This window comes from Fukomys damarensis, unplaced genomic scaffold (genome assembly GCF_012274545.1).
Source record: "Fukomys damarensis isolate Sample0158 unplaced genomic scaffold, DMR_v1.0_HiC HiC_scaffold_11, whole genome shotgun sequence".
Taxonomy (NCBI): domain Eukaryota; kingdom Metazoa; phylum Chordata; class Mammalia; order Rodentia; family Bathyergidae; genus Fukomys; species Fukomys damarensis.
The window spans coordinates 41,617,034-41,639,467 of NW_022900923.1; the positions used below are offsets into that span (position 1 = coordinate 41,617,034).

The 22,434-nt window shown below is 38.4% G+C and overlaps 1 protein-coding gene and 2 pseudogenes across 2 annotated transcripts in view; 2 read left to right on the forward strand and 1 right to left on the reverse strand.

Annotated features, from left to right (window-relative positions):
• The window catches only part of LOC104876842, a 9,956-nt pseudogene extending 6,752 nt beyond the window's left edge, over nucleotides 1–3,204 (forward strand).
• The window catches only part of Kdm5b (lysine demethylase 5B), a 69,242-nt gene that overhangs the window by 22,316 nt on the left and 24,492 nt on the right, over nucleotides 1–22,434 (reverse strand). For both annotated transcript variants that reach the window (XM_010645072.3, XM_010645073.3), the window contains exons 2-11: nucleotides 20,405–20,482; nucleotides 17,746–17,868; nucleotides 16,742–16,912; nucleotides 13,715–13,849; nucleotides 9,782–9,878; nucleotides 8,378–8,487; nucleotides 6,241–6,399; nucleotides 4,940–5,059; nucleotides 2,185–2,343; nucleotides 431–612 (exon numbers count right to left, since the gene is read on the reverse strand). In XM_010645072.3, the coding sequence (XP_010643374.1) occupies nucleotides 431–612; nucleotides 2,185–2,343; nucleotides 4,940–5,059; nucleotides 6,241–6,399; nucleotides 8,378–8,487; nucleotides 9,782–9,878; nucleotides 13,715–13,849; nucleotides 16,742–16,912; nucleotides 17,746–17,868; nucleotides 20,405–20,482 (1,334 nt within the window). The remainder of the gene's footprint in view (nucleotides 1–430; nucleotides 613–2,184; nucleotides 2,344–4,939; nucleotides 5,060–6,240; nucleotides 6,400–8,377; nucleotides 8,488–9,781; nucleotides 9,879–13,714; nucleotides 13,850–16,741; nucleotides 16,913–17,745; nucleotides 17,869–20,404; nucleotides 20,483–22,434) is intronic.
• Nucleotides 21,207–21,624, forward strand: LOC104876844 (annotated as a pseudogene).

Consider the following 22,434-nt stretch of genomic DNA (forward strand, 5'->3'; position numbering starts at 1 on the left):
AGGAAAAAAAAAAAAAAAAAAAGAAGAAGAAGCTGGCAACCCCAAGGACCTAGAAGAAGACATGATGTACCTATACCTTGGCTCCTTTCCCATAGGGCCATCTGGGTTACCACTGTCACCAAATGAGACTGCCCACAGTGCAAGCAAGGTTCAGTGCCTTTTAGCCTTTCCAAAGTTAACAACTTACTTCAGACAAAAAACATCCTATCCCCAAAACATGCTACACTTACAAAACAGTGTAGCAGGATCCACGGGACTTTCTAGGAAGCTTTATGAACCACTGTCTTAACTTGAAAGAATGTTTATTCTAACAGTGGTGTGTGTGTGCACGTCACTACTCTTCAGACTCAACTGAGACATGTCTGAGTGCAAGAGGAAAGTTTTCCTCTTCAGCCCACATTTCTGCTCACAGGTTACAGTGACTGCTCACCAGTGCAGGTAGTTGATTGAATAGCTCCAATGGTCTTCGATATGCCAACAGAAGGAAGAAAAGCACATTCCCACATACAGCCAAGGCAGCTTCATGCCGCATATGTCTGCAGTAATGTGAGCAAGGACAGACTGCTCCATCACTGGCATATTGTTCAGATTCCAGCCACTATCAAGATATTCCTAAAAGTAAGAAGACAAAAGAGGGTGAAGGTTTTAGCTGTAGCATGCTAACAACTTTAGAATTCTGCCTCTAAAAGCTGTCTGAAAAGAGTCTCCTTCAAAATAGCAGGCTGGTTGAGGAGTGGAAGGATGCCCGTAAGTTAGGTTTTTTGGTTTGGTTTTGTTATTTTTTTAGACAGGTTTTATGGCCTCAAATAGTGTATACTTTTTTTTTTTTTGAGACAGGGTCAGGGAGAGGGCAATGGGAGACCTTCTAGAGGGTTGGGAATATTCTGTTTCTTGTTCTAGTGCTGGTTACATGGGTGTGCTCAGTTTGCAAATATCTGTCAAGCTATATGATTATGTACTTTTCTGTGAATATTAGATTTAAAAAAAAATTTTTTTTTAAACTTCACCTCTTACCAGGATGGGAACAAAAATCTTTCTATAAGCTGATGGGTGTGAAAAACTCTAGACCCATGCAGGTGAGGCTGTGAGGGAAAGGAAGCCTTCTACATTGTTGGAGGGAATGGACACTGGAAAGTTATTTCCATAATGCCATTATGCCATTATCCTCAAAAACCAGATATTCCATTTGACCCAGCTAAGCCCTTTCTAGTTATCTTTGCAAAGAGGTAAAGACCATCATGTTAGAGTAATCCATGCATACTCATGTTTACAACAGTACAATCACTGTAGCTAAATAATCTTGGAAGCAGCCTTTGTGTCCATAAACAGATGAGTGGACAGAGAAAATGTGGGGTTTATGGACAGCTGAGTATTACTCTACCACAAAGAAAAATTTGAGTCCTTTATAGGAAAACGGGTAATATTACATGAAGTATATCAGACACACAAGCTCAAATTATAAAGAGAAAAATAAAAGATAACAGGAGTTGGTGGAAGGTCTTTCTCCAATGACAAGAGGATCAAGAGATGGAGGGGGAAGGGAGGAGAGGGACAGAGAATGAAGGGAATTAAAATGTGTTATGCACATGCACCAGGTCCATACAACAAATGTAAATATTAGGTACTGCAATCACGCACTAATAAAAAAAATGTTTAAAGATATAAATAGGTATGAGTTCTACTCCTCTGATTTTTTAAGGAGGAGAAACCAAGGTTATAGAACCTAAAGTCAAAAGATGGTTAAGTAATTTTCCTTTGTTGCCACAATGTAGTAGCAATTAGCAATTAGGTCTTTCCAGTTTTCTTGAAATCAGTGAAAGTCAGGTGAGTAAAAATTTGCTGAAAGTAACCAAGGTGATCAAACAATTTCAATAAATAACTACATTTCCAACCCACTTACATGGGCTTTTATGTTTAACAGGTAAGGTGTGTGTTTTGTTTTGTTTTTTTTAATGTCTTTTAAAAGTTTTTTTGTGACAGGAGCCACTATGTAGTTCTGGTTGGCCTTGAACTTATGATCCCTCTGCCCTGGCCTTCAAAGAGCTGGAATTCCAGCCACGTACCACCATGCCCATAGTGCTACCATTAATCCCGTATTATATCCTGTAGATCGATGGCATGCTGACTGCAGCTTTAAATGCAGAGCTCCCCCATAAACTAAAGTGTCCCACAGCTTGGGCCTACCTCTTCTTCAGGTGAAAGTTTGATTTTTCCATCTCGGACAGGAAAGCCACTGCCAAATTCCTTTGAAGCAATATCAGCTCCATATTCCACTGTGACATCTTCTTCAATAGTGCTTACCAGTCGCCAAAATTCTTTCTCGACCAGCTCTGTGGGAACCATCTGGAAATATAATGAAGGGAAAAAATGAGTTTTTTCACTCATTCACCAAACTGCCTGTGACCAATTTGACTTGGTAAATTAGTTAAGAGACAGGAATCAAGAGTGGCCTTCTAAAGAAAAATTCTGTCTGTAATGGTCCATAATTGATTTCACAACAATTCAGGCAACATCTCAAAGAATTTTATGATAAGCAAATAAAAACAAAAAGAAACAAATAACTAAAACAAACTAAGAATTCTGCCAGGTGTGGAGGTGCACACCTATAATCTCAGCACTCAGGGGGCTGAGGCAGGAGAATTCATCGTACAGCCTGGGCTACATAGTGAGCTCAAGGCCAACTTGAACTACATAGCGAGATCCTGTCTCAAAAAATAAAAAACAGGCACATTTGCTGGGCTCTTGATGCATTTTCAGGGAACAGAAACATCTATGGCTAGTGATTCTACCTGCACTACTACGTAGGATATAGGGAAAGTTCAGACACAAGATTTGGAGTTCAAGTTTTGGCTGGACAGAAAGCTTAGATACACCAACAACAGCAATTACAAAAATGATGTCACGATCAGAAAAGAGGCGAATGTCCGCAAAAGTGTAATGGAAGAACTGAAGAGAATTACTAATGACAATGAAGTTACCGAAGATGGCGCTTTGTGACCATCCCAGCAGGTTGGCCAGCAGGAGCTTGAAATTGTAATTGGAGATGAACATATTTCTTTTAGCACATCAAAGATAGGGTCCCTTATTGATGCAAATCAGTCAAAGGATCCTGAAGGCCTTCGAGTATTTTACTATTTGGTACAAGACTTAAAATGTTTAATTTTCAGTCTCGTTGGATTATGCTTCAAGATTAAACCAATTTAAATTATAAAAATTTAAAACAACAATGAAGAATGAAGAATTCATATTCTTCTATCACAAACTTGGCCACAGTTGTAAAAGGGAGCCAAACAAAGTAAAATGTTGATATTTACAAATTGGAAATGTTTGAGAGATGTAGTATACAATTTGGTTGGCAACTGTATAGCAATAATGGATAGCTGTGTCCAAATGATGCCTTTGAACACATTATCCGGATCCATCCTTTTTTGTTTTGTTTTGTTATGATTTTTGGGTTTTTTTTGGTACTGAAGATCAAACTCAGGACCTTGCGCTTGCCACTCAGACAGCAGCACCACTGAGCTAAATCCCCGGCCCCCAGGTCCATCCTTTTATCATTTCCAATAGACCTGGCTGAGCATAATGTAGACAAGCAATGAAAAGACAGGGTGCAGGTTATGAATACAAAGGTCAGTTACTTTGCAGCAGTAGTCTTAGAATAAAGAGTCACCAAACTGTCAAAGATCTGTTAATCTATTTGAGTCTACAGCCAAGTAACTTAAATATGTATAGATGAATGTGGTCATCTTTAAAAAAAAAAAGCCAACCAAAGAAGAGGTTATATGGTTAAGAAAATTTGTAGGGAAATACTATGATGCAGGAGTCAAAAGAACTAAAAATTCAAATGGAGTTTAAATTTAAGCCCATTAGCAGATAAACACTTAACAGAACACGTTAGTCATGTTAGGGAAAACAGGTTTGCTAATATACTGTGGGGTTACATAAGTTGATACAGCTACTGGTGTGAGATGAGGGACAAATACATTCATCTGACCTCACTGATCTCAAGAAGAAAATCCAATTACAGAGATCTACATGCATGACACATTTGTTACAGCATAGTACTAAGGAAAACTAGAGCTCAAATATCCACAATTATTGTAGGAAACTATTTAATTCTGGTGTACTCATTTGATGAAATAGTAAATGCTGAATGAATCATACTTATGCACTTAAGTGACTAACAGAATTAAAAATGGTATCTTATCCTCAAGTTTAAAACAGTAATTTAGGATTTCACAGTAATATATAATAAATGTGTTCCCAAGGCATAGCACACTGGCTGAAACACAGCAGTCACTCAAAAAATTTTGTGAGCCCAGCGTGGTAGTGAATGTTTGTAACCACACTACTCGGGAGGCTGGGACAGGAGGATCATCATGAGTTCCAGGCCAGCCTAGCCTACACAGTGAATTCAAGCTCAACCTAAATTATATATGAGACCCTGTCTCAAAACAGCAAAAATAAAATGCATTTTGAAGTTTCCTTTAAATTACATGTGTTGTGCTGAAAGGACTGTTGGTAATTTTTTACTGGTCCTATATTACTGTTGTGTGCAATTTGTGTGAAAAGAGATATCTCTAGTGAAACCCTTGAATGAAATATCAGAACACATTTTAAAGTACAGCACTATAGAATTTTAATACCACTAATCATATTTTAAAAGTTTCAGCTGCTGGGTGGTGGTACATGCCTGTAATCCCAACACTCAGGAGGCTGAGGCAGGAGGATCACTGCAAGTATGAGAACAGCATGAGCTACAGTGAGTTCCAGAGCAGTCTGAACTATATAGTAAGTGAGATCCTGTCTCCAAAAAAAAAAAAGAAAGTTTCATTCTACATAATGACTCAGTGTGAGACTCCACTCAAAGCTATCTTCAGGTATACATTTCTCCAAAAGTTATTAAAATCCTAAATCAGAGCAGTATGTAAGTACATACATGGACCGGCATGTTGAAATAATCAGATTTGAATGCATCTGCCATTTCTCCAAAAGTACGAAGGGTATAGTCCCTGGCTGCTTGTTCAAAGCCAAATGCTTCTTGTGGCTTACTACATTCCTGCAAACAAAAAAAGCAAATTTGTGTTTACATGACACCGAAAAAGGTCAATTATTTGGTCAACTGTCAAAAGAACACATAAAATCATTTTAATTTAAGAGGTCTACATTAGAAAAATAAACCTGCCTAAAAAGAATGAGGTTGTTTTACTGAGCAAATGAAATACATTTTATTTGCTATTGAGCAAATAAAGTATCTATTTTAACAGCCATAACAGAGTAGCGTAATTTAAACATTTATAAAGAGACAGTCTAAAACTTTGACTTCTTTCAGCATCAAATGTTTCCATAATGAAAATGAGAAGGATGTCATCCTGAACATTAAATCTAAAAAAGTCAACACCAAATCTATAAAATAGATCGAAACGAAGGCAAAACACCAATGAAACAGAATGGTTGTCATAACCTAATACCATAAAAAAACAACTGGAGGTTAACAGGGGTATTACACACTGCCAAAGATCACACTAAGCCAGTCGATTTGAACACCCAGAACCAATGTTAAGTCAGACTCACTACAGGCATTAATTTACTACTATAATCTAACCACAACACAAAATGCAATACTATTTTGACTGCTTCATACTTCAAAATAATCCATATTAATTAAAATCCTTTTCATATTTTACTAAAAGTATCAGTAAGATCAGTGCTACATGAAAAGAAACCAAAACATTAGACAATTTTAAAAAACTTATGCAATGTAATTCAACCTGTTTATAGTTTTGTTCTGATTTTTGGTACCAGATATCAAACTCGGGCCCTAGTGCTTACGAGGCAAGCGTGGTGCCACTGAGCTAAATCCCCAGCCCTGTTTACAGTTCTAAGTATAGATAAATATATAATATATTAATCACTATGTGAAATCATACCTCTGTTTTAAATTATTCAGTGTTTAAGAATTCTTCCAAAGAGCATGTAGTGTAGTGCTTTTTCCAATGAAATTTTCAAAAACAAACAATAGCATAGGGCTAGTCCTAAATTCAATCCCCAGTACCAAAAAAAATTTTTTTCCCACCTCTCACCTAACCCTTTCCAGGACCCTTTTCTTTCTCACAGGTCCAGTTCAGTTTTATTCATGGGCTTCATCATTATCCACTGCCAAATCTAAAACCCATAGGCAAACAAAAATGCCTTGAAGCAAAGTTTCTAATGCTAACTACCTCTGTCATTAATTCTTACCTGAGCCAAACACTTAGGACACCTCCAGTCTCCCTTGGGAACATCATGGAGAGGTGGGATCAAACAAAAGGTATGGTAACTGTCATCACAACCATCACACAAGAGAAGCCGGTCCTCATCACTGCCACTGCCACATAAGAGACAGACATACAGGTCCACCTGCAGCAATGAAAATGCACAGAGAACAAAGGAACATGAGCTCTTAATTGACACTGTAAACTTCTAAGAATGAAATGGATCTAAAATATTCTTTGCTGCTTCAAAGAGTTCACCTTCTATAAGGAATACTACAACACATGCAGCTCTGACTCTAAAGTATGTTCTAGGTTTCTCAGTTGTTATGTAACATTAACAACAGAGCTGTAATTTGTTTCTTGCTGCCATGTGGCTCTGAACCACTGGCGATACATTCCCAACTGTTCCATCGGGCAACATGGGACAGTCCATCAGGTGGTACAAGCTGTCCAATGAGACGGTCATGCACATACTGCAGGTGGTTAAGCCAGCAAAATGTGTTAAATAGACAGATTTTGGTAGTTTAAAGACAGACTTCTAGAAGAATAAGGTGTTAAGTAATAAATTACCAGCTTAACTAAAAGTAGAATTTAGGAAGGAAGAATTCTATTTTGCCATATATAAATGGAAAGATTCATTTAACATTAACTGCGTACCATTAAGCCACCACTTTGAATTCTAAATAAGGGGTCATAGCTAAGAAGGTTCCCAAATACCCAGTGATAAAGCATAGTTCTTTATCTCATATGGGTTGAACTATATTCCCTCAAAATTCATATTTTGAAGTCCTAACCCTCAGTATCTCAGAATGTGACTATTTCTGTAGAAAGAGCCTTTAAGAAATAATTAAGATAGCTGGAGATTTTAGCCCAGTGCTGCCACACCTGCCTCTCAAGTGTAAGGTCCTCCTAAGTTCAATCCCTGGTACCCCCCCCAAAAAAAGTAACTTATGATAAAACGATTAAAATAAAATAGGGTGGGTCTACTCCACTATCATGGGTGTCCTTATAAAAAGAGATTAGGACATAGATATGGACACAGAGTAAAGACTACGTGGAGACATGGAGAAGACAGCCATCTACAGCCAAAGAGAAGGAAGGTGACCTTAGAAGAAAGCAACCCTGCCAACACCTACATCTCAGACTTCCCAGACCACAGAACTGCAAAGAAATTTCTGTTATTCAAGCCAACCAATCTGTGGTACTTTCTTATGCAATCCACAGCAAACTAACATTACCCCTAACCTTCAGCTTGACAGGGAATTTTACCTTTTCAGCCTCTTTATTGTGGGAAATAAAAATCCGGGCTCTGCCAATTTTATAATTATATCCGTGCGTGTATATGTGGTGGGAGAGGGGCAGAGATGATATTTATAAAGAATACATTCCATTAGAATTACTTCTAATTCCAGGAAAGAGAGGGAGATAGGGAAGGGGCATAGAAACTAAGATGCATTATGTCCATGTATCAACCCTCATGATGAATGTAATCATTATGTACTAATAAAAAAAATCCAATGCCCCCTTCCCCCAATCCACCTTCTAATTCTGAGATACAAAGCTCTCAGAAGGGAAGGGAAAGATGAACATGGGTCACCAGCCACATTCCAATGTCCTCAAGCTTCACTTGTAATCAAGGTTTCCAAAAGAGGGACCAGATCCCTAACCCTGCCATATCCTCACAACTAATGCCTGACTCCTTTCCCTTTTCATTCCATCAATTTCCTTTCCTTTGCTAACTGGGTAGTTGAAAACTACCAACTATGTCGGTTTTTTATCTAGCTTTCAGCTCCTCCAGGGGTGGGCTAGTGATTTATGAACAATCCTGCCTATGACACTCACCACTACTCTGTGCTAAACTGTGCTCCAGAACACAGGATGCCACTAACCCTTACCCAGGTGTTACCACCATCTTCACAATGTAATCCAGCATTTCCTCTTTTATAAACTGACAGCACTATAAACTGACTTGAAGAGATGCTTTGCTGTTGTTGTCAGACACTTAAGATAGCCAATCTTCAGGAAAGCTACAAACGATCAGCTTGGGGCAAAGGAGATGAAAGAAAGGAATGGAATGAGGAAAAGAAGACATGGGGAAAGGAGAAAAGGAGATGTCAACTCACAGCATTGGTGGTTTTTTTAGATCGACTCTTGGGCTTTTCCTTCTCACTCTCTACAATATAATCTTTCTTCTCAAAGGGTTCTTGTTTGATGTTACTTTTCATTTCTTTCTCTGCAGGAGGCAATCCAAAGTCAGCTCGTTCTGCACTGTGCTCTCCTCTGCTTCCTCCCTCATCTCATCGCCTCCCTTCCACAGCACACACTGTACACAAGCTTAACTGTCTTCATCACAGCAGCACCAGGGTCACCATATTCAAGGACTCGATACTGGCTGCTTTATGATAAAATGCACTCTCATTCCCATTAATTTTCAAGGGGTGGGGTACATGTTGCTCACCTTTGTATGCCTTCAGACCAGGACCTAACAGAATTTTCCTAAGACCAACACATAGCAGATACTGAGTCATGGTGATAACTGAGAGGCTAACAGTTCAACTGGACCTCCTTCATGTTTCACACTTTTCTCTAAGATCTAAGACGATTTTCTGGTCCAGAGACTGACAATTTGACTAAAATTGGTAAAAACCCTGGTAATTAATTACTGTGCTATACCAAATGCTTCTAGAAAGTATTTAATCCTTCACAACAAATCCATTTCTAATACTTAAAAAACTGATGTTAAAAGACAAAATGAATGAATAACCATCACATACTGCAAACGTCTACTAAAACTTTTTTTTTAATTAAAAAAAAAATCCCCGGCCAGGGATTTAGCTCAGTGGTGCCGCTGCCTGCATCGCAATCGCAAGGACCCGAGTTCGATCTCTGGCACAAAAAAAAAAAAAAACAAAAAAAAAAACCCCTCAAAGTTTATATACAACTAGTTAGTAGTTGAACCAGGATTGGGATTCATTTCATTACTTCCCACTAGACTGTATGACCTTTCCATTAACTTATTCATCAGTAAAAGCTAATTTCAATGATTTCTTCATTTGCATGTGCCTCCTATTTGGCATATAGGATTTCTCCTAAGAGAATACTAAAGCTACCTCTCAGTGACTTAATAAAATTCAGACTTACAATCTCTCTCTCTCTCTCTCCTCCCTCCCTCCCTCTCTCTCTGCCTTGTCTAAAACAAATCCGTGAGATAGTCAAAGATACTTATACTTTCAAATCACCATTTTGCAATGAATGCACTGGACTAAATTTCAAAGAAGCAACTTGTTATATCTGAGAGATTCACCTACATTGCTAATAAGCACATGCTTGTTGCTCTTTCCCAATGGCCAATTAATTATGAGAACACTGGCACAGAAGATTTCTCAAAGCCCAACTTAGTAATACTACATAATTTTGGGTAATTCTGTGGTACTTTCTTATGCAACCTCTAACATCTACTTAATTTAACAAATAGTTACTTTTGCTTCTTTACTTTTTCTTTCTTATTCAGAGATAAATTATCTTACCATTTTCACATTTTGGAGTTGGACAACCCATCCGACGTCTCAGATTATGAGTTCTGGCTTCTGTAGTGTCTTCTGGTTCTATTTTAATATTCATAGCCTTAAAAAAATTGTCAGATACATGAATGCTTCTTGTAACAGAAAGAAGTATTCATTTTACACATATATCCCATCATTCTTGCCACTTTCTGAAGTAGTTCTGGAAGTGTTCTTCACGAGTGTCTTTACAAGGTATGATTCAACATATGGTGAATTCTGCTGCTGGGTATCATCCAACAATGGAAAAAGTAGGCTTGTAAAATCAATTTAGTGTATTTTCATCTATCTTATTAACTAGATTGGACACGTGTTGACTTCTGGCTTTTCCCCCCAAAGTCAAAATGATCACAAAAGGTACAAGCTTTGAACGGATTCAGGACATTCAGGCAGCCACAAAAGCCCAAATAGAGACATTCAAGGAAGAGGACTACCAGAACTACAGCTATTCTTTGTTTGATGACCTACTGACATAATGACTTACAAACCATTTTTCTTTTCTTTTTTTGTACAGTTCTGTACATCTTGTTTATAGAGCCTCGATTTTTTTAGTACAGTACACCATTTATAAAGTACTAAAATTTTTGCTGATTGTACCTTAGAGTACTGTAGTTTTTATGTTCTATTACACATTACAGTACATGTAAGAGTTATGCAAATAAAAACAGGCACCAAGTTGGAGTTTGCTTTAACCACTTCTTTGTTCTGAATATACATACTATATACAATTCCTCATTCAGCAACCAATTCAATTAACAACTAGAGTCTCAAGAATGGAACTCTGGGGCTGGGGATTTAGCTCAGTGGTTCCACCGCCTGCCTTATAAGCACAGATTCTGGAGTTTGATCCCGGGTGCCAGAAAAAAAAAAAAAGAATGGAACTCTGTCATTAAATGAGGAATGTTGGGGCTGAGGATTTAACTCAGCGGTTCGCGGCCGGCCTTGCAAGTGCAAGGTCCCAAGTTCGAGTCCCGGTACCAAAAAAAAAAAAAAAGAGGAATGTCTGTACTTCAAAAATGGCAAGATGCCAGGAATTTAGCTCAGTGGTGAAACTTCTTGCAAGCACAAGGTCCTGAGTTCAATCCCTGGTACAAAAAAAAAAAATAAAGTAACTAATATACTAGCGGTTCCGCCATGTACTTTCTATAGAGCCAGGGATTTAGCTCAGGGGCTCCACCACCTGCTTCACAAGCACAAGGTCCCGAGTTTGATCCCCAGTACAAAAAAAAAGTGGTGAGAACGGGCCGGGATTTAACTCAGTGACACTGCACCTACCTCACAAGTGTCAGGACAGGAGTTCAGTCCCTGGTAGCAAGAATGTTTAGGATGTGTGTTTGAATAGGAGCAGAATATTTAGAAGGCAATTGTGGTGTGATGTGTTTTTATGATAAATTTAAAATAAATTAAAAAAAAAAAGAAGACAGGGATTTGGCTTAGTGGTTCTACCACCTGCCTCATAAGCGCAAGAGCCTAAATTCAATCCCTGGTATCAAAATAAATAAATAAATAAAATGAAAAATTTAATATTCACCTCAATTTTCAATCACAGCTCCTAGGTTGAATAATGGGGGAAGGGGGGCAAAAAATCGGGAACAAATTACAAATATTACTACTCAATATAGAAATTATCGTTTTTTTTAATCCTAGAGAGTCTCAGTTCTCATCTATTCTCTGTTCTTTATTCAATTCTCACTAAGCTAAATCCCAAGGAGTTACATAAATACCGCACTTCTAACATCACTAAACTGTTAAAAATTCCCTCCAGATTGAGGACATATAAACCTGCCTCAGTTTCTATCGTTTCTTAAGTGTTGGTGTCTGTTGGAAAAGCAAATAAAATAATTCCTGCGCTCCACTAACACTGAAGCATTGTGGAACTACACGTCACTCTACATGTGGCCAGGCGTGAACAGACTCGGATACCCACAGCTCGTACAATTTCTTCCACGGGTGCAATCACTACCACTGGGTATCACCCGGGCAGACCTAGGGATCCATAGCACGAGGGCATTCACTGCATATACATCTAAAGATCAACAAATTATCTCAGGAAGAAATGATTCTTGCATTAACGGACCTTAAACATGCTTATGAACTTCAAAATCTTTATTTTCCTATTCTATTAATTCAGAAAAACAGGTCCACCAAATTTTTTAGCATCTTCAATTTATCAAAATGAAAAACAATTATCTTATTTATCTAATCTTTAGAAAATAAAATGGCTAATTTTCATCTTTGACAATTATTAAACAGCAATATGAACAAATCAAAATATTACAAGAAAAGATCACTGAAATAGAAAAATGTGCTCAACAATAAGGATGAAAATCTTTACAGCTGGATAACAGGAAAACTAGAAAGGCACAATGAAAGAAAAAAATTGAAAGAACAGTTGAAAGCAAAGAAAGTAGAACTTGAAGAAATAAGAAAGTACACTCTATTAAAAAGTACACTTAATCAGAAATGGCATGATAAAGGAGCACTTCTAAGCCATCTTGAAACACAAGTAAGAGAAGTGAAAGAAAAATTTGAAAACAGAAAGGGACAAAAGTATTGAACTACAAAAGGATGCAGTCAAAGAGCTTCACAGTGTGGATGATACCTTTAAAAAACAAGTAGATGCAATTATTGAAGTTCGTCAAGTTGAAATAGTACAACTGGCAAGTGAAAAACAGAAATGCATTGATTCTGCAAATTTAAAGGTTCATCAAGTTGAAGGAGAAATGCTTGAACTTTTGGAAGAAACATGCAAGAACAAAAAAGCGATGGAAGTAAAAATTAACCAACTTGCTTGGGCTCTAAATGAGATTCAGCAAGAAATGTAATGGTTCTGAGAACAAATTTAATTGAATGGACCAGCAGACCTCTTGTAAAAATAATTAAATATTGTAATTATAGTAACTAAAAAAAATATAAACAACCAGAAATTAATTTATAAGTCTGATTACTGCAGTATGAGTCTTTCCAGCTCAATTTACATACCATCCGGCTAGACAGGAATCTACCCTCTCCACAATTCTGTAAGTAACAAAGTAACTGGGAAAATACTCTTCCTTTCCTCAGGGAAACCTCGGAGCAGACAAATTTTAAAACAAATAATCTTTATTATCAATCTTTTTTTTTTTTTTTTTTTGAGACAGGGTCTCACTATGTAGTTGAGACTGAACTGGAACTATGTAGCCCAGGTTGGTCTCAAACTCATAGCTATCCTCCTGCCTCAGCCTCCCAAGTGCTGGGATGACAGGTGTGCACCACCACACCCGGCTTTATTATCAATCTTTTACTCCTCTTGATCTTCCTCCTGTGCTTTTATTTCATCCTATTTGTTTAATGCTACACTTCATGCTTTCTAACTTTTCTCTTAGCATAAGGTATGTGCCAGTGAGTCCACACTCCTCCTCTGTAAGTTGGAGAAAAACAGCTTTCACTATATTTTAACCTCTCTATTAAAAACTCCTCAGGCCAGGAGTTTAGCTCAGTGGTGCCCCTGCACAAGCCAAGTGCAAGGTCATGAGTTTGATGCCTGGTACAAAAAAAAAAAAAAAAAAAAAAAAACACTCAACTTCACATCTCCCACCTTTCACGGCCAATGAACATCGCCTAATTTTGTGAGGTTTATAGGCAATCCAAATAGGAGCGCCAAGAACCAATTCTTCCTGAGGTTTGACCATAACAAGGAAGGTCTTTCGAGGCAGCGTGAACCCAGAAAGATTTCAATTTCTTATCCCTTTGCTGGCACCCCCTCGCCACTGCCACCCCAAGGGTAAGAGCTCGAGTATGCCAAGCATCGCTTTGTGAGGTGAAAGCCACAAAGAGTATGTTGCGAAGAGCAGCCAGTGTGACAGCCATTTGGCCCCAGAGCTCAGCAAGTCCTTCTCAGCCACCTCCCAAGGCACTCACCTCTGCTCTCATACGTTTTGCTCGTCGGGCTGGGGGACAGGTTTCTGAGGGCTGCACAGACTGCCTCTGGGGAATGTCGTGGGGTTTGTACTCCTTGTCCTTGGTGTCTGTGGTCAGGTTGGGCTTCTGTAGACACTAGAAATAATAAAACACAATCATACTGATGAATTTCTTTTCTTAATGATTTGCTTATTTTTAGAAGGTACATCTTACAATTTATATGAATAACATAACATGTCCAGTTCTTTAAAATTTAAAGACAAAGACAAGTCTGTAGATATAAGCATACATATGCATATAAATAGGGGTAGCCTACTTATATAGACTTAAAATTTTTTCTTTCCTTTTTTGTTTTTTTGGAGTTAGGGTTTCACTATGTAGTTCAGGCTGGCCTTGAACTCACAGTGATCCTCCTGCCTCAGACTCCCAAGGGCTGAGATTACAGGCATGCTCCATCACGCCTGGCCAAAATGTTTTTCTAATAGATGAATGGTGGTGTCTTAATTTATTTCACTGCTGATTTCATAGGGTTATAAGAAGCCACAGCAGGCTCACGGCACTCCCAATGGGCCAACTGCTATCTATTTCCTGTGTTTGCAACTATCAATTAACTTTAGACCCAAATTGTTAGAAAGGTCCCTTATAAGTATCAACAGTAATTTTCCATATTAAGGATGTCAGATTTTTTTTTTTTTTTTTTTTTTGGTACCAGAGATCCAACTCAGGTTCTTGTGCTTGCAAGGCAGGCAGCAGAACCACTGAGCTAAATCCCTGGCCCACATCAGATTTTTTTAAAGTGAAGTAATAGGGGCAGAGATTTAGCTCAGAGGCACCACACCTGCCTTGAAGACACAAGGTCCTGAGTTTGATCCCTAGTACAAAAAAAAAAGTGAAGCAATAAAAGAGAATCCAATAGGTTTTCTAGATTTTAAAATCCTCTAGTTTCAGATGTAACTAGCAAAGTTATTGTCAAATATGTCACCTGAATAGAGAAAACAGCCACTGCACTAAAGTATCCTTCCTTACCAGGGTTTCCATTTACTTCAGCTTATCTTATAAAGTCCACCTCGTGAGACACAGATTGTGTGGTGTCCACAACAATAACAAGTTCAAACAAGAATCTCCACTTGCTGTGGGGTTTGTTTCCCCTTTTCAATTCTAAACTGGGTGAAAGATGAAATTTAATGCCAATAGAGCACAACAAAATACTACCACTGAAGGTAATGCTAATTACCTTACCTTCAAGTGAGACCTTCTCTTTCCTAAGAGGGCCCACAAACATCATGAGATTTTTTTTTTTTGTTTTTGGTACCGGGAATTGAACTCAGGACCTTGCGCTTGTGAGGCAGGCAGCGGCACCACTGAGCTAAATCCCCAGCCCTATAATGTACATTTTTAAAAAAAAAAGAAAGAAAAAGAAAAATATCTTTTTGAATATCCCATTGGCCACTTTCTTCTAGGTTAAAAAGAAAATTCACCTGAACTCAAGAACGAAAAAAGGGAAAAAAAATCAAAATGGTATGAAAATCTATAGGATTTAAGCATTCTACATTCATGGTATGGGTCTATAATAGGACAAAGGTTTGGGGGTTTTTTTTTGCTACCGGGGATGGAACTCAGGCCCTTGCACTTGCCAGGCAGGCAGTGGAACCACTGACCCGAATCCCTGGCCCTGGACAAGGGTTTTTTACTTTGTTTTTTGAGAAAGGGTCGGTCTTGCTATGTAGTTTGGGCTGACCTAGAACTCACTACTTGGCCCAGGCTGGCCTAAAATTCATAGCAATCCACTTGCCTCAACTTCCCGAGTTCTGGGATTACAGGCACGCACCTCCATGCCCGGCAGGATAAGGTTTTGATTACTGGTTTGCCCTCAGAAATTGTTGTTGAGCACAATGGCCAGCCTGAACTACATAAGACCCTGTCTCAAAACTCCACAAAATAAAACAGAAACCTTGCTTTCCAAAGTGCAAGAACAATTCTTAAAGTGATAGGGTTGCTGTTCTAGTTGTAGGATAACTCAAAGAATGTAAACAGATTATGACACTCCTTTCTACTAAGGCCTTGAAATAAGTGGGAAACTTCCATAATATAACTGTGCCTCAATTAGATAAAAAGCTTTCAGTCAAATATTACAAATACCATTTCTGTTTGTTTTGAGGCAGGGTCTCACTATGTAGTCGAGACTGACCTGGAACTCACTATGTAGTCCAGGCTGGTCTCAAACTCAACAGCGATCCTCCTGCCTCCGCCTCCCGAGTGATGAGATTACAGGCATGCGCCACCACGCCCAGCTAAGGTTTTGTTTGTTTGTTTTTGGTTTTTTACAAATACTATTTCTGTATGGAGACAAACATAGCTGGATAGAATTATGAGAAGTACTTTGGGGGGGGGGGAGGGTTAATCAGGAATTGCTTTTGGTCTCTTGAGCTTGTTTGGGGGGGGGGGGAGGGTTAATCAGGAATTGAACTTGGGATCTTGAGCTTGCGAGACAGGTGGTGGAACCACTGAGCTAAATCCCCGGCCCTGGATAGAACTATGAGAAGAGGAGCCCACTAGTTATGCAGAATTATGAAGTTCCCTGTCCGTTACAAATGTGAGCACTGTATTTCAGAATACCTCCTTGGGAATCTCAAGTGGCAGAAGAGGGCAGGCAAGTTATTTCACAGGCTATACCTTCACGTGACAATCAGGAGTCCTTTAAATAGCAAGTAAACACAAAAGCATAACCCATAACAAGTAAATAATATCACTGCTGTAAAAAAAAATACCTGTAGTTGAAGAAAATACAGATTTCAGCTTTTGCCAGAAAAATGACATTGTGGCTACAATCTTATTCTTTCAAACAGCAAATGTCTAAGTATGGCTACTCTCAAAAACAGAATAAAAGCAGTAGAGGAAATATCCACAAAACATGGCCTTGCTAAATAATGTCATTCAAACATAATCAAGGCCTTTTCATTCCCCCTGAAAGACAATGTATGAACAAGCAGTGAAATAAAGCAGGTTACGGCTGGCACCAAAACTCACCCTCAAACTGTCTCCAGAGAGGAATAAGTTGTATGGGTTGAGGATTCGTTCATAATGCCCTCTGATATGTGAACCTACAGCTTTGCCAGGAGCAAACCCCATCTTTGTAGCAATTTTGGTCCATTTTCTATCCTTGCAAACAATAGCAAATCCACCTTCTTCCGCAACTAACTGTAAAATAGCAAAAGAAATTAGAAATGCTTAAACAGAAATCACTTTTAATTCTCCGATGCCTCAATATGACTCCAAGAATGAAATGTGCCTCACTATGGCTACCTTTTATTTTATTTTACTTTATTGTTGGTACCGGGGACCGAACTCAGGCCTCCTTGAGTTTGCAAGGCAGACGCCAGATCACTAAGCTAAATCCCCAGCCCTATGGCTACCTTTTAAAAATACATTTCTCAGGTAAAAAGACAAAATACCCGTGCTATTAATTTTAAGGTAGAAAATTAAAACATCTCCTCTTTTCACAGAATACCCATAAAGTTTGTCCTCCCAAAACTGCCTCTCACATCCCCAAAGCAGTCAAATAACAATTTGATGTCTAGGTTAACAATTAGATGTCTACTATAGAAAGGACTTTAGTACCCAGTCCTACTCTGTAACCCTTGAACTCTCCATGAAGATTTTTATTTTGCAGAAAGAATGTAGGCTTTAGAATTCAGTGGAACCTAGAAATAAATTATGGCTCAGACTTTTTTTTTTAGTTTGGTCTTTTTTTTTTTTAAATCTTCTCAGGCCTCAGCTTATTTGTACTACAGTGAAAATGAAGTGTTTGCAGGATTATCATGAAATTTTAAAATGACAAAATAGGTTCCAGCAAAAATGTTCCACAAGACAAGGCTTCCGGGTGTGTCAGGAGGAGCCCAACCCTAATCACTCCACAAAACTGAAACTTTCATTGTATATATTTCAAATAGTAAGCTTCTTTTTATGGCAAAGAAGATCAAATTCATTGTTAGGAACATTATTAAATGAGTAAGTGCACATTACCACTCTACCTTATTCAGTTGAAACAAGTCCAAAATCTTCCTCTCCACATGTGGAATTTTCAGAGTACTTCCCTGTAACTCCCAGTACTTTGCAATCTGGTCCAGGAAATTCAATTTTACACGAGTTTGAGCCTAAATAAGAAAGAAATAAAATTCAGATCTGCCTATCTTCTTCCTTTCTTGGGGAGAGGGTAGTTTTTTGCTGTTTCCTGGGCTAGTTTCAAACTCTAAGGCTCAGAGGATTTTCCAGCCACAGCCTCTCTAACAGTCAAGACTAAAGGTGTGTGCCACCACACCAGATACTTACCTAGCTTATTTTTAAAGCTCTTGCCTATTACCTTCCCATGTGATATTTTCATCTCTTACAGTATTAAAGCACAAAAGCATTTTTTTGTTTTGTTTTTTGAGACATGGTCTTACTGTCTAGTGTAGCTCAGGCAATCTATGAACTCACTGTGTAGCCCAGGCTAGCCTCAGACTCATGGCAATTCTCCTGCTTCAGCCTCCTGAATACTGGGATTACAGGCATGCATCATCACACCTATGCTCAAAAGCACTTTCTAAATTCAACTGAGAAACAGCCAAAAGTACATAAAATAAAATTTAAATAATCATATGTTAACTCAACAAAACTTTAATTCAACCCTTACTGGGAAGGAGAAAATGTAAAAAGAATTAAGAATGTGAAACGACACTCCACGAGGAATGTAATCACTATCTCATATGTACTATGTTTGAGACAGGGTCTCCATATGTAGCTCAGACTGGCTTTGAACTCACTATGTGACCTAAACTGGCCTCGAACTTCTGGCAATCCTCCTGCCTCAGCCTCCCAAGTGCTGGTATTACAGGTATGAGTCACCATGCTTGGCTAAAAACTCTTTTAAAGACCCTACCATGTATCAAGCAAGAAGTTTAAATGCTCAGTAAAACCTTCTGTCATGAGTGGTCACTCTGAAAGGCGTTTCATTTAGATTTTCTAACTCATCTACTTGGGAGGCTAAGGCAGGAGGATCCCAAATTCCAAGCCAGCTTGAACAACTCAATGAGATCCTATCTTAATAAAAATTCTAAAAGGGGGCAGAGGATTTAGCTCAGTGGTTCGGCCGCCTGCCTCAAAAGCGCAAAGTCCTGAGTTCAATCCCCAGGACCCCACCCCACCCCCACCAAAAAGAATCCGTGGTACCAAAAGAAAACAAACAAACAAAAAAATTTCTAAAAGTGCTGGGGCTGTGCTTCAATGTAAAGGCCCTAGGTTAAATCCCCAGTACTATAAAAAATAAAATGCAATTTTCTGCCAGGTATGGTGGTGCATGCCTATAATTCCAGCACACAGAGGGCTGAGGCAGGAGAATCATGATTTTAGGCCAGCTGTGGCTACATAGTGAGGCTCTAGTCAACCTTAACTACATAGCAAGATTCTATCTCAAAAACAAATAAACAAACATACATACATACATAAAAATGTAAAAGGCAGAGAATGTAGCTCAAAAGGTAGTAACCTGGCCTAGCATGTACAGGGCCCTGGGTTCAATCTGTAGCACCACACACACTAAAAAAATGAGGTCTTGCAAGCACAATTTCATGTCACTACTTAAAATTATATGACAACCCTATATGCCCATATGCCAAACACTTGCTCTTTTTATGACAGGATATTTTAAAAGTATAGGCCCTACAAATGAAGATTATCTCATTTGCTCAAACACAAATATAAAAAGTCTACAACAGTGATTCTATATCAATTTTAATAAGCCCTAAAATTAAAGATAGCAGAAAACAAGGAAAGCTTTTTAAAAAGTCATGCCTCTAACAAATTATCACTATCCTGTAGAGGCCATTTTTCTCTCCTCTCCTTATAAATTGTAAGTCAGACACTTTAGGGAGTTTTATCTTGCACACCAGTTCAAACTCAGGGTCAGTGCTCAGGCGTTCCACGCCACTGTTGAGATCTCAAGGTAGAGTGTGCCTTCTATTTTCAAGTTCAAACTGAAATCTGAAAACACACTGAAGGGCCAGGAATTTAGCTCAGTGGTTCTGCCACCTTCCTTGCAAATGCAATGTGCCGAGTTCAACCCCCAGTACAAAAACAACAACAACAACAAACAAAAAAAAAACCCACTGAAATACTTAAAAATATAGACATGATATGTTATAATAGCTATGCAATTAAACATGTTCTGTTCAAGGTAAGGATGTCTGGTTCCACGTAGAAAAACAAAACATGGTTCAGTGTTAAAATCAGATCTGCAAACATTAAAGTAAACAACCTGTCTCTGTGTTATCGATACCCTAAATCTCATCCACCCTGTACTTTAAGCTTTCAGGAGCATAAAAACTGAAGATATTTCCTGTTCTCTAGAAAATCTCCCATATTCCACACTCTTCATTGGGAAGCTAAAATGTATTTTTAAATCTAAATGAAGTTATGCACTGGGAAGAAAATTAGGCTGTAGAATTCTTTCTCTTGTATGGTTTAACATTGACTCTTCTGAAAACCTAAATTCCAGTGATTATCACTTAAATGTAGGATTCATATGCACAAAATGACTGACAAAAATCAATGGCTACAATAGCCTTAATTTGTTTTACCAATATTATTAATTATTGCAAAGCCTCTTCAGAAGGACCGTTCTAAATACCCCAAAAACACTAGTGAGGACGTTACCTCCAATTCGTTCAGCCTCTGGATTCGTGGGGTAAAATGAAGTTTATCAACATCACATGCAAATGGTGGCTGCCAATCCTAGGAGAGAGCAAAAGCTCTTATTAGAAGAATTCACAATCATCTAATATTTAAAAACTAACGTTACAATTAAAAGCAAGGTTATATGAACCTATCTCTAACCAGTTAATCAATGTATAGGGAGGTGGTTTCTCAATCTTCTTACACCAAACAGGAGAATACTCTACAAATGAACACCCACTTTCTCAAATTAGACATGTCCCATATATATATACCTTTCCCCACTCTGCCCCAGCAATTCACTACACCTCAGCCTGTCTGAAAGTCACTCATCTTGGCAAAAGAACATCTCTACTACCACAGGAGTATTTCTCTATAAAACAGCTATATTAATGTCAAATTACCTACAAAATGTTTATATATTTAACCATCCAGTAACACTGGCTTTTAGTATAAAATCGAAGACAAATTCTTTAGTGTAGGGAGGGGAAACCAACATCCAAAGCCATCATCCCCCCATCCCACCCTCCGGCAATGGGGATCAAACTCAGGACCTTGTGTTTGTGAAGCAGGCACGATATGTCCACTGAGCTAAATCCCCAGCCCCAAAGCCAATTTTATAACCATCCTTAATTTGTCTACTCATTCTCTTATCTGTTCTCTAGAGAATTCCCCTAATTATGGAAGATGCTGCCATAAGGACATAAACAAGTAGAAAAAGTATACAGGAACTGTGACCTATATGTGGAGACAAATGTTCACAGAAGGTATAAAAGTACTCTGTTTCACTGAATTTCAGTTTGGGTTAATGAAAGGGTCTGTTCTGCAGGGAACAGCAGTAGTGGTTGCATGACGGAGTGAATGTACTCAGTGCCACTGAATGGTACCCTTAAAAAGAGCCATGACAGGACAGACATTTAGAAAGCTTCTATTGTTTGACAGAGCACAGAGCATCGACTAAATGAAGCGCAGCAAAAGTGTAACCAAAGGAATTGTTATGCCTTCAGAAAAATCTGAAGGTAAAGTATCGCAAGCAACAGTAGCAGCTTGTAGGATCAGATTCTAAGGGTAAGTGTGGATTCAACCAGTTAGCATGAAAATTGGAGATAAAAAGTTCTTCTCCCAGAATATGGAGGCACCAAAGTAATCCAGATGACAAAGATAATTTCTTATACAGAGACGGTTACATTCTTGGAAAATAAGCAGACTGAAATATGGCATTAAGTGGCAATGCCCATTCCACTGAACCAGTTAAATCTAATCTTAAAAAAGGTACAATGGCAAATCATATGTGACATATTTTAATCTTTTAACCCAACTGAGAAAAGCAAAGGAAAAAAAAATTCTGTAGTAGAGATGTCTACTAATTGACACGAGATCTCCCTTAATTACGTTATGCAGAAAACATAAAATAGGCTTTGCAATTAAAAGAATGAAAATATATTTAACAAAAGAGTTAACAATAGGTTCTCACTACTGGAGGCAGGATTACAGGTGATTTCACTTTCCTTACCATTCTATTAAAGATAAAACTGAAGTATGTTAAAGACTAAATGCATTAATATTAAATGAAAAGAAAATGTTAACTTAATGACATTAACATCCTTTACCCCAACTTCATACTCAGAAAAATTATTCTAAGAAAATAATTCAAGCAGTACCAACAAACCACATGGATGAACACAGTGGCTCGGTCCCTGGAAGGCTGAGGCAGGAGGATAGAAAATCCCAGCAATTCAGTGAGAATCTTCTTCAAAATTAAAAATAAAAAAAGGCCTGGGGATATAGCTCAGTGTAGGAGCCCTGTGTTCAATCTCCAGTACTAAGGAGGTGGGGGACTAAAAGATTTATTTACAGAAAAGCGGGCAATGCCAGGCATGGTGGTGTGGGCCTGTAATTCCAGCTCTCAGGAGGCCGAGGGAAGAGGACTGCCAAAAATTCAAGGCCAGTCTGGACTACAGAGCAAGACCCTGTCTCAAACAAAACAAAACAACACAACAACAACAACAGAA